General features: G+C 36.2%; 1 protein-coding gene across 3 annotated transcripts; it reads left to right on the plus strand.

The window, feature by feature from the left end:
* Positions 1 to 761: 761 nt before the first annotated feature.
* On the plus strand, positions 762 to 12,102 carry LOC113763961. 3 transcript variants are annotated; one of them, XM_027307963.1, is made up of 8 exons: positions 762 to 1,090; positions 4,805 to 4,981; positions 6,422 to 6,514; positions 7,782 to 7,964; positions 8,048 to 8,150; positions 8,986 to 9,171; positions 10,607 to 11,238; positions 11,322 to 12,102. In XM_027307963.1, exons 2-8 carry the CDS (start codon positions 4,808 to 4,810, stop codon positions 11,634 to 11,636), a joined length of 1,686 nt encoding a protein of 561 aa, XP_027163764.1. In that variant the 5' UTR covers positions 762 to 1,090; positions 4,805 to 4,807; the 3' UTR covers positions 11,637 to 12,102. The 3 variants fall into 3 exon arrangements, with proteins under 3 accessions (XP_027163764.1, XP_027163765.1, XP_027163766.1); XM_027307964.1 differs by having other exon boundaries at positions 8,989 to 9,171; XM_027307965.1 differs by lacking the exon at positions 762 to 1,090 and having other exon boundaries at positions 4,923 to 4,981; positions 6,020 to 6,514.
* Positions 12,103 to 12,535: the final 433 nt, after the last annotated feature.

Raw genomic sequence — 12,535 nt, forward strand, 5'->3', positions numbered from 1 at the left:
TTTTAGGTGCCTTATCTACTCCATGCAGTAAAAGCAAGATTATCTACTCCTACGGGTCATTCTCTAAACTTCTAATTATACTCTTGTTAAAACAAGAAAAAAAATCTTACTCTACTCATTTAATCACATAGATTCTGCTAACATTACTACTTGTAACCACCTAAGTATTATAATAACTATCTATAAGTACTTTTAAATATTATAACTACTAAATTATTATTAAAAAGATAAAATTATATAAATTTAATTCATTTTAAGTATTTCCAAATTGTGCACATGTGCCCTTAACACTAATAATTGGACAGTCAAATTTAGATAAACAAATGATATACTAGTAATTTGACAGTTTTTCTTGCCTTTGGTCTTGCTAATCTATTACCTCTAAAATAAATTTTATTTTTTTAATGTGTGTGCTAGTATTTGGTAATTAATGGCATTACCCTACACAAGTTTGGATAGGAGATTATTTGGAATATTTTTTGTTAAAAAAAAAAAAATTTATAGCACTTTTTGATATAATGTATTTAAAATAAATATGTGAATAGAAAATGTGTCAATGATATAAGCAAATAAAAAAAATGCAAATAATCCACTGTCCAAGCACAACTAGTACTAGTACGTAGGGTTAATGCCGTCAATTGACAATGATGGACAGTAGGCGGTCCATGATGACAAGCATGGACTAGTCACACGGGATCAAGAAACAGGGAAAACAAAACAACCGTGCGATCCTCCACATTGCAGAATTTTGTCTCCTTCACTCTGCTCACCTCATCTGCTTCTTCCTCTCTCATAATGGTGGATTCCATCCTGTGGGTTGTTGAGAAAGGAGAACACTTCTTGGAAGCTTGCTAATATATCGGGTGGTTACTTTTTGGTTGCTGAAAATAAGAGAAAACAGGCGGTTACTTATTGGTTGCTGAATAAGGGAAAACAATCGATCCGTTGGTGCTTATTAACCCCCTCGCGGAAGCAAACAAAAGAATGCGATTTCAGTTTCAACACCCAATTAATATGGTCAACAAGAAGAAGAAGACAAAAATTAAGAAGAAAGGAAGAGTGGACATCCCCCTTTGCATTCAATGATAAGGTAAAAGTTCAAGTCTTTTTTTTTGTCAGATTACATGAATCTACTTCGATCAGTTTAATCTCACAAGCATTTGTTCTCTTACCATTATTTGTTCATTTACAGCGTTGATTATATATTGCTGCAATACCCCAGATTGTGGTTATCTGAAAATTTAATCCCTTTTTGGGGGAATAATGATAATTACAGGAAATGTGTTCAAAATCAGCTGTGTGGGCTCTTTTGCACTAAACTATCTTACTTGGGTATATAGGATGTTAACCTTCAATTATCCGACAACATTATGGCCAAAGATGGAAAAACGAGTTGGCAAAATATGTTGGACATAGTATTCATATTTTGTTATTGCACGTCGTAATGTTAGCTTTTGAATCAATGAAAGCACTTCATTCAATTTGGGTTTAGAAGATTAGAAGACATGGAGAATACTTAGATGGACCTAGCTTATCTCTTTGTGGATCATCTAGTCAAGATTGAACCGCATCACCTTCTACATGGTCCAACCAAAGAATAAACTTATTTATTAGATATTGTGGGGCACTATTGACCACGTGGCCCTACTTCAGCTGGCAGGTCTGCTCTACCTAAGTATTTCCTAACTAGAGATGAATGCTTTTCCGACAACATTATGGCCTTTCGTAATGCTGCATTTCTATTCTGCCCCTTTTGAATCATGAGTCAGCTCGAGATTAGTGATGATACAACTGAGTAACTTGTGCCACTTGATGCATGATATGAGTGAAGTTGGTGAATGGGGGTATATTGGGCAAATTACTCTTTCTATATTCTGTGACAACCATTGTAGCCTTTGCCCATTTAGCATATAAATAGAACTATGGTAAGTCCTTTATTGTGATTTACTGCTATTAAGATCTATCCGTTTTGGTCTAAAATGTGGTGACATCATCATATATGCATAAGTGTAATGCTTGCTTTCAACATGTTTGACTTAGATGGATGTCTAGATGTCAATGTCATGATAATTGTGATAAAAAAAAAATCCAAATTCTTCTTGGTCACTGTGAAACTTAATTTGATTGTGCTGGTATATTGAGCACATCCCATACTTGCCTCCATTTGTAGTATAGAGTGCATGCCAAGCTATTTGTTTAGCATGGTACCTGTGATGCACAAAAACTGAATCATCATAAAACATGTCTTGTATATCCTGCAAGTACAAAGAGTTGGCTCAAGTGCAACCTAAGCTGATGACATGTTGAAACAGGTCCAAGGTCCAGAGTTTGTAATAAATTCCACTGCTGGTTGCCTTCTTGAGAATTTGGACACTTTTGGGCTTCCAAAGTTATTATTCGAGAGCTTTTTTTTTTTTTTTTTAACTGGAGAAAGCCCATGCAGTCAGACAAAATAAATTTAACTTTGTATTGACTTTCAGTTGTTTATTTTACATCCTTGCAATAGCCAAATATCTCCACTGTTTTTATTTCATTTCTTGTAGCATACATACCTTAAAAGTGGGTGTCTAAGAAGTCTAAATTGGGCACTGGAGTGGCAGAAACGAGATTTTAATGACTCTTTATATTTAATGCAGATAGTGTTTAGTGAAGGGGCATTTTGTAATTATTGAATTGCATCAAGCCGAAATATAGTGAATATTTTGGCCTCTTCAGAAGGAGTGATAATACTGTTTTTGTAATTTCCATTTGTGGTCATGAAGTTTTGGAATGGTTTAGATAGTTTATGGAATTGATGCTAATTGCATGATTTTCATTTGACACAATTTCCAAGAAAGCAAATAAATTACAATTTTTTCTGATAATTAGTGAAGGATTTTTTGTGAATTTAATGAACAAAACACTCAGCAGATAGACGTGGCTGAAATTTCCCAACAAAGAGTGGCATTAAATGCACAGGTGTCTTCATCTGAAACAAAATTGTATAAGTTTCATGATTGAGGTACCATCTTATGCATGCAATTTCAGCCACGTAATGGTGTCTAAGTTTGGAAGACCCCAACTTTATCATTTATTAACTCTTCCAGAATAGCATTGTCCTTTTGTTTCTTTCTCTGCTGTGGAGAGACTAAGGTCCTTTGGGAAGTTTAGTATTTTTCAAGTTTTAGAGAAGTAAAACCTGTTTTCCTTTTCTAATTGTTGAATTCTGGTCTGGCTTAATCTCAGATCTTTTGGTTGGGGTTAAATTTGTTCAGTAAAGGAACCTTATATTTCTCAAGTCTGAGAGTTTCCTTTTCTAAGTTACTTCTGGTGTTTGTGTTTCCTTTACGGAGGATTTCGTTTGGAAGCAGCTATAGAGAGTGGTACTTTTCTACAATTGGCTGTTTAATTGTCTCTATGCTTCCTTCTTGTTTAATCTCAGGTTATGAAAAACATTTTCTTTGTTTGTGTATCAAGTCCCCATCTCTTTCTGTTGGAATGTGAACTAGTCTTCTTCAAGTTCCGAGTCGTCCTTTATTCGCTAGCTTCACCTCAATTTGTTGTTATCCAATTAGGCTTTTGCACAATTCATAGTTCATCTTGCCTAAGCATACTGCTGTTTTCCAACTCCATATCTACGTAGGCTCAGAGGATTAAATATCTTGGGCCCCGCCAATAGTGCCATGGTGGAATTTGTAGTTTTCTGGATGCTAAGATTGGGGTTGCTGTTGGTCGGGTCTTTTTCTGCAATATACTGCTTATATCTTGATTTATCTTATCGAAACTAGCCACCATAGATAGGGTTTTTGAGTGGCCTTGGTCTTTTCCTCTGATCATAAGATTCTCTAGATTGTTCCGATCATGGATTATACTTCAGTTGGTTCTTCATCCTCTTTCTCTTCAATGTCGGATAAAAATCTTCTGCACAGTGAGGCTGAATGTTGGTTGAAAGCTGAAAAAGCAGCCCAGGATGTATTATCTGTCGTACAACCAACTGTACTTTCCTATAAAAAAAGGTTGGAAATTGTGAGCTATGTCCGGGAACTAATTAGAGATGTTGTTGGAGATGAGGTTAGACCTTCATTTGTCCCTAAATTTTGGTTTGGTTGGTTTTTTTTTTCCTGCCACTTTTTGGCCTTTTGACTGATTTTGTATTCATATATGATTGAGGTATTTGCTTTAACCTTGGTTTTTTACCACGAAACTTGTCTTTCTTTTAGCTTCATGTAACTATTGTGCCTCTAAAACCTCTTTATTGGATTTTCCAAAATTCTCCATTTTCTCTTCTTTATTTCAAAGTTTAATAGTCCGCATCCTTGGTGCAGAACTATAATGATAATACCTAATTTCTCCAGATCTAACCATTGATGTACAGTTTTTCAGCATTTAGTTTCAAACTTATCTGAGACACTGCTGCCAGGAATGGATAATTTAGACATCATATCTCTTTTCCTTAATCTTGTAGTTTCCCAAAATTGCTCTGAACATTTAATGCATCTGAAAATGTAAAATTTGTTGATAAGATCAACAAGGATTTTCTAATGTTAAGATGCCTTTTACCATGTGTTCCTGACTAGTGTATGTTGCCAATGTCTCTGACTTTGTCAGGCAAATAGATATGAAGGACTTTAGAAGCTTTACTGTCTATGGCAGTTAGCTTTTTCTGGTCTGTGCTTCCCCTGACAAGTTTGGAGCATATACACATGGGTGCTGTATGATGGCCTTAAATAAATGTTACATGACATTGGGTTACCTTAAATTGTACTTTATTCTTCTGTCTAGACTTTTTGATGTATGAGGAGGTCATTATGCACTTGCATTGCAGGTTATGGCATTCGGTTCAACGCCACTGAAAACATATCTACCTGATGGAGACATTGATCTGACAGTAATCACTTCTCAAAATGATGTGGCATATTTGGTTAGCTCTGTTTGCAGTATCCTTGAAGAGCAGATTTGTGACAGTTCTCCAATAAAGAACGTTCAAGTCGTTGATGCACGGGTAGTTCTTAAATCTAACTTCTGCTATATTTGGTTTAAGAATTTAACTGGATTGAAAAATTGAGTTAGATCTGCGCATGCTTCTTTTACAGTTGGCTTTCCAGTTCGTGCTATCTTGGATCGTTGTACATACTTACTTTTCATTCACCTCTCCCTCCTTCCTTCCCCCTCTCCATGTTCTTTGCATGAATCAAGATCTTGTTCATAAATGTCTTAGGAAATCTTTGAAAGTTTAAATGCATTAAATTATTTGTCAAGGAACATGAAATCCGATTTCTCACTTTGAAGCAATTAAGTATCATTCTCTGTTCGTCGTCTTTCACGTATGAAGGAATAATTTCCTTATGGTGATCAAGAAATGAAAAATGGTCAAGTTGCTTATGCAGGTTGCTTATGAAGATTGCTTTTGAGTTTTGATGGAGAATATCAAGCTTTTGTACTTTAAAATAATCAATAAATATTTGACAATGGCGAAAGCAGTTAAAATGCTAATGATTCTGATGCTTATATTTGGTAGTGTTGTTTCAGCTGATTTAGTTATTATTCTTGTAATTCCTATATAGACAAGCATACACTTACAATATACATACACACATGGTCATTTGTACAACTTGTAGAAGCTTTAAGGGTTTGCCTTAGATCAACTTGGGGGTTACTCCAGTTTAACTTGGCAAGTCACAACTCCACATACACATATATGTAGGCTGTTTTATTCTTAGGCCTCCAATTTTCTGGGGCCCTGTCCATAGAGTTCACACTTTACACCTTATTTAGCTTTGATGAAGTTTTGTTAAGCACGAGTGTCTCACCTGTTTGTGTTGCATAATAATTGGTCGCAATGGTAGAGTTGAGTTTCCATTGGTTCAAGCTTCCTTTTTTGTTTTTTTATTTGGTTTCTTCTTTAAAAGTGTTGCATAATTTGTCATGGAGGATGATTGTTTTTTCTTTTGCTTATGTTTAAATGATGACATTGAAGTTGAGGATCAGAATTTTTCCTTTCATGAAAATTTTACGATCAACATGTCTGTTACGTGAACAGGATGTTGTTGCCAGAAATTCCACCTGTTTGGAAGCATTGTGTAGAACAATTGAAAGTTGAATGAGTCAGTGGCATGGTCAGATTTTTCGTTCTAGTTTTCTCTGAGTGCTTACCTATTGTATTTTGTTGGCGTTACCTCGTTTGCTCTGATAACTGATATCAAGATTAGACAAATGATTTTGGTGTTAACTTCAGCCTGTTAGAAGAGGTAAGCTGTTAAAATTGCAAGACAACAGAGGATTTAGCTGAAATGTCTTTGTTTAAATTGGTAACACTGGGCTTGACCTATTCCTTATTGCTTCTGGGAAAGAGCTTGTGGCTGCAAAATGCTCATAGTCAGCAGGTCAAGAATTTTATACATATTTACTTTCATGGGGTTGATGTCATTATTGTAAATGACAGGTTAAGATTGTCAAGTGCTGGGTGCAACATATGTGGGTGGACATTTCCTTCAATCAAGTGGCTGGACTTAATGCTTTGTGCTTCCTGGAGCAGGTTTGACTTTATAATTACTCTCATCATTTGGCCATAGCTTTGACAGAACAAACTAGGAGGAAATGCCTTTGAGAAACATTACCTAGTATCTACTGTCTTGTAACATGAAATTTCAGAAGTGCGTCTGGACATAAGTTTGAATATTTTCATTTAGATAAAAGCATTAACAGTTAGGTAATCAGAATCATATACAAACTTACACATCCACATATATGTGTGTGTGTGTGTGTGTATTCATAAGCTAAAACACAATTATTACAAGTCAAAACTCAATTGCTAGTTTCTTTTCTTCCTGATCCTTGTGGAGTCTAAGAATGTAGTTGTGAGGTCTTCTGTCTTTGCTTGCTTTTTTATGTCTATGGCATCTTAGTTTGCACTTTGATCTGGCATTACTGCCACAATTTTGAATTATAGTAAGAGATGGTTAGTACCCTCTCATCCTGTCATGCATGTTAATCACCAACTGATGCAGATTTCCTTACTTTCCATAGTTTCGGCATTGAAGCTTGCTTTTGTAGCAGCATTACCATGCAAAGAAAAGACAACTTTTCGAGGAGCGTTGCTTGACTGGATAGGTTTCAAAGAATATCTTTATTCTCAATACTTGATGCCAGTTTCTTGTAGTACGAGTCAACAGTTGAATCTTTTCTGCTGTTTGTGTCCATTTGGTTCTACCAATCTGTCTGTTCTTATCAACCTTAGCTTACATTTATGCTTACATGCATATTCTCTTTGCTTTGAGAAAGTGTTTTCTTTGTTTTTGTCGGTCAGTCTTCTATCTGGCCTCTGTGTAGAAATGTTGGACATCCATGGTTCCATATAAGCCACATAATCAGTGGTAACTGATCTGCACTTGTATATAATGTTTTATAGGACTAAAACATGCTTGTGCAAAATTTTAATTACAAGAATGGTGATATTAGATAGATCCATTATCAGTCATGTTATTGGTCCTATTTTCATTTCATTGCTGTATTTGGCTAGTTTCTTTTTCCTTTTTCTCCATTTTATCTTATCAGACTGTATTACTTGCTTATGTTTAGGTATGTATTTTGAACTTCATTACAGGACCCTTTACTAGATACAGAAAGCCAAGAGAAAAAAAATGAGAAAACAGTTACTTATGATTCTATACATGTTTTTTCATACTTCTGAATTTTGTTGAGTGCTGCCAGCTCTCTCTCTCTCTTTCTCTCTCTCTCTCTTGCTCGCTTTGAATATGCTTTATTTCTGAAGAAGTTCAATAACTTTTCTGCCTATACGACAGATGGACCAGTATATTGGAAGGGGCAACCTTTTCAAACAGAGTCTAATCCTGATCAAAGCTTGGTGCTTCTATGAGAGTCGGCTTCTTGGTTCTCACTGTAACTTGATGTCAACTTATGCATTAGAGATTTTGGTCTTGTACATAATCAATATCTTTCATTGTTCTTTGAGCGGACCCTTGGCGGTTAGTTCTGGTTCATGATTTCAACTAATTTATCCCTGTTATTGGATTTTTTTTAGTGATCATATTTACTGTTGCATTTACAGGTCTTGTATAAGTTTTTGGACTACTATAGCACTTTGGATTGGAATAAATACTGTATTAGTGTGTATGGTCCAGTTGACATAAATGTTCTTGCAAAAGCAGATGGTGAGTAGAATCTGACAAGAATGCTATCTAGTGCCTCAAAATACTTTCAGCTGTCTTTGTTTCAATGTTTCTTCATTTTCCTTTCTCTGAATGTTCATATCTGTTACATTATGCCTCAAATACTGAGCAACTTTTTTCTCCACCTTTCTTCTTTTTTAGCTGTTTAATTTTCAAATTTAGTAATGTTACCAGTACCATGGATGTAAGGGTAAAAGCATTGAGTGTCCATTTCAAGGATTAGGTTTTATGCAGATTGGTTTTTTATTTCGAACTGGAAAGCTTTGCGTAATTTGGGACCATGGTTTGAGTACTTAAATAAAGTTTTTGCAAAGGGGTTTACTCAGGATTGGAGTTGGTCCCAGGTTGTAGAATTGCATCACGAACTTATGTGTGAGCTTGGCTGGGCTTTTTTCTATAGTAGTTTGTTTTGGTTCATAATCTGCAGTAGCAGCACTAGGTGTTGGGCGGTCTTTGACAACTTAATTTCTTCTGTATTCAATTTCTGTTTGTTGTCTTTGGATCCTTGAATCTATTTTCTTTTATTGGCTCATAATTTTCGATTGCACCTTATTTTTCTCTTTTATGGTTGGGGTTTGTGCATGGGGTTTTCATGTGGCAGGAGGAAGGGGCATGCCTTAGTCAAGTATTTCCTTGTCTAGACTTGTATGTGAGCCCCAATGTTCATTCACCTATTGCCTGTTGGTGCTTAATGCACTTGGGTGCTGCCATTGAATATTATATCAGAATGGATTTCCTTTTTTCTGTGTATATTTGAGCATTTGGTGGTTACTTTCCTTGTAAAACTTTTTTCTCATTGTTCCCCTCTTTTGCCCAGTAGAGACATCAGCAACCAGGGGGACTAACTTGTTGCTTGGTAAGAATTTCCTTGAAAGCTGCATCAAGTCTTTCTCAACTTCAAAAGGGATGTTTGAGACCGAAAGACAAGAGTTCCAGATAAAGCATTTGAACATAATTGATCCTCTGAATCACAAAAATAACTTGGGCCGTAGCATCAGCAAAGGTACCATTTATTCTTTTTTGTGGAACTGTTATTTATTCTTGCTATTAGACTGAGAGCATTGTGAACCAGACGTGAAATAAATATTCTTTACTTGGGAACATTTTTAAATTTCATGTTTTACTGATAAGTGAAGATTATTGATCAACTAACATGCGGTCACCAGGAGTACTACGAAGTCATTTCAAGAAATTGTAACTTTCATAGGGATGTTAAAATCTTTTTTGTTTCTTTTCTTCAGACTATGTCCATTTGTGTTATTTGGTTCCAACTCCACTGTCATATTAGATAGCAATATTGAGGTTAATTTTTTAAAGTTTCATGTTTATGGCATGTAATAGTTGAGAAGCTGCACATCTTTTCCCTTTGTCCGATATTGTGAGCTTCAAGGAGAGATAGCTAAATGCATGAAAATGATACTATAGAAGATAAGAAGGGAAATTTATCTAGGTTACTAATGGTGTTTTGTCTGAGACCAACTACAAGAGCAGATAATTTATTCCCATTTTGAGGCTAGAATCAGAATAACTTGCAGAGAAACAGATTCGAGTCAAATGACATCATGCAACCCTCTGACTATAAAAAATTGTGGGAGTTAGTGCACTAGTTATTTGAGTTATTTGATTTATTGTTGCATTTGTACATATTTCGATTGATTGGATTCATTCTTAGCATTTATATTGGCTCCAAACTGATGGACTGATTATCCTCATTTCCTTTCCGACTCTTTTGCCATTTTTCATAAGAAATGCAAAACCTCTTGTACTAACATTTTCAATTGGTGAAAAATAGTATATCTGTCCAGCATATGAATAAAATTTTAAAGAGTCAAGAAACTTTGAGATTAAGGAAATGAGAGATTAATGAAAGGACACAGAAAGAAACTTACGTCTATGAGAGAGCAAAAAGCAGGAAAGATAAAATACGAAGATGCATAAAAGCACAAGAAACTCCTAAGTTTTCAGACGTAAAAGAGAATTTGTTGGTCAGAAAAGCTTGTAGCAGATGTCGTTGCATATGACAAATATTATGATCCAACAATTTGAATGCTGTTGTTTCTCTTTTTCCTCTTGCCTCTTTTGTTGTATGATTTTTGTCTGCAATATATCATGAAATATGTACCTTCAGACTTCCTCTTTAACCCATATAGTATATAAAGATATTCTGCAGAATTGTATGGAACTCAGTACACGAAATATCAGCTTCGTGCCATAAACCGATTGATTTGTGATATTGTAATTAGTTTTTGAAGATTAACTATTAGTTCATGATCAGTTGGTGTTTAGCAGTTTTAGCCAAAGACTTAATGTAAAGTTCACATGTATGGTATATTTTTATGCCTTTGACATGACAATTTGTTGGTATTTATAAGCATACCATTTGCATTCTTGATTTTTGGCTCATTAATTAGTCATTAATTGTGCCTTTTGTCTCATAGGCAATCTCTGTCGCATGAAAATTGCTTTCTCCTATGGATATGAAAAGCTCAGAGACGTTCTTAAGGGACCGCTAGAAAGCATAGGTGAAGGTGTAATGGGATTCCTTGTCAACACTATCAAATGGAGTGGAAGGTTACAAACCCTTGATGCAGAAGTTTCTGTTGTTGATAACCAATCTAGCATCTTTCACCTCAAAGGGGATTATAATTGTCCCATCCAATGCCTAAACTATTCCCAGTGGTATATTAACTCGGACGAGTTTCGACAATCAAGCCTTCAGACATTACCTTCTGTGGTTCAGAGCCAAAGCATAGAGGATGAATTTAGTCAGAATATCTATTTTGCTGGAGGTGCAGATTGTTTTGTCCCCTCATCAATTGTCCATCCAAATGCTTCGCAGCTTTTAGATTCTGTTTTGAGTGTCGATGAAACAGAAAATTACCTGGGAAAGGGCACATCTGTACCCCCTGCAAGTTCTAAGGGAAAATTCAAGTTGAGTGCGTCTGCTCCACCTTTCATTAGTTCACCTGTTAGCGAGAGAGCGAAGTGTGAAGGAACAGGCTTGTTCATCCCTAAAGTGGATATAGAAAGGGAGCCGAAGTCAAAAGAAAGAGATTTGCGTTCGCCTGAGGTGAGTAATCTGTCTAATCTGTCATTCCTTGGGTATGAATGGGACTGGTTATTTCAGGTTGAATTGTGTTTCACTTTTTGCAGGCACAGTGCCATGACTGGCGGATAAACTCGTCTCAGATGAAGAGGTATTCAGTAGGATCATCGCTGAAAACCTCTACAAGTAACCGGATGGCTGGTGGTATCCCATTCAAGTCGAGCAGGGTTAGGGAAAGCAGTCGTTTTAATGTCCCGAGAGAAGGGCACTGGCTTCTTTCTTCTCGTAAAACTTCTGCTGAATCAGACAAGGATGCTGGAAGCAGCACTTTTGTTCTGTCACTAGATGATTTTCCTCTGCTTTCTAGCTGCAAAAAACCTGTCACAAGCAGAAAGGCACAGCCAGATTCAGCTAACAAATGATTCCCCGTGGGCTTGCAAACTGTCCAACTGCAGAGATCTTCGGTAGCTGTACGAGTCATGTCCTTACCGATGACAGAGAAGCAGCAGGTTCATGTTTCAGACCATCTGCGGGATGATGTTTCGGCCATTTCTTCTGTATAAATTTCCATTCGTGACACTTCAACCAGATAAATGTCATACAATCAAATGCTATGTTAAGTGCTCTAGACCGCAGATATAGTGGTCTCAAATGGCAAAGGAAGTGCTACCCTCATACATGGCTAAATCCTTGCTGGATATGTTAAAAGTAGAGATAATTTAATGACTTTTTCAAGAAGAGTAGCACTTACTTTTCATACATAGCTAAATCCTTACCGGATTTTCAGTTATGGATTAATGGTCAGTCCGCCTAGAAATTGTTCCTGGAAAGCTACACCGGTTATTTGCAGAGAAAGAATATCCAGTCTATGTAGTTGTATTTCGTCTATCTTACAATTAGCAACTTCTCTTGTTTATATAACATGAATACTTTTAGAGCCTGAAAACATTCAGAGCACGTCAGGATTTGAGATAGAGAATCGACCAAAATCAAACAAGATTTGCTTGGTGCAGATTCATTGCCAGAAATTGGATCAGACTAGGTTCTAGGTCCTTGCAACAATGGAAGGTAGATAAGTAACCATACTTAAAATTGTATTATTAAAGTGTGTTCCTGCTCATTCAACATGGTCGAGACATTCATTTGACAAGGGAAGCCAACGGCCAAACAAGTTATGCCAAACCGCGTTTGCAAGGCAGGATGCGCGCAGCTTCTCTCATCTCTGAATGTACTGTGACAGATGAATCTCGCTGCGGTGTTTTAGTTTCTTTTATAATTTACCAACGCAACTTCCTTGTACCGTGATACGGTCAAGGTTGGA

Source organism: Coffea eugenioides, chromosome 2 (assembly GCF_003713205.1).
Source record: "Coffea eugenioides isolate CCC68of chromosome 2, Ceug_1.0, whole genome shotgun sequence".
Taxonomy (NCBI): domain Eukaryota; kingdom Viridiplantae; phylum Streptophyta; class Magnoliopsida; order Gentianales; family Rubiaceae; genus Coffea; species Coffea eugenioides.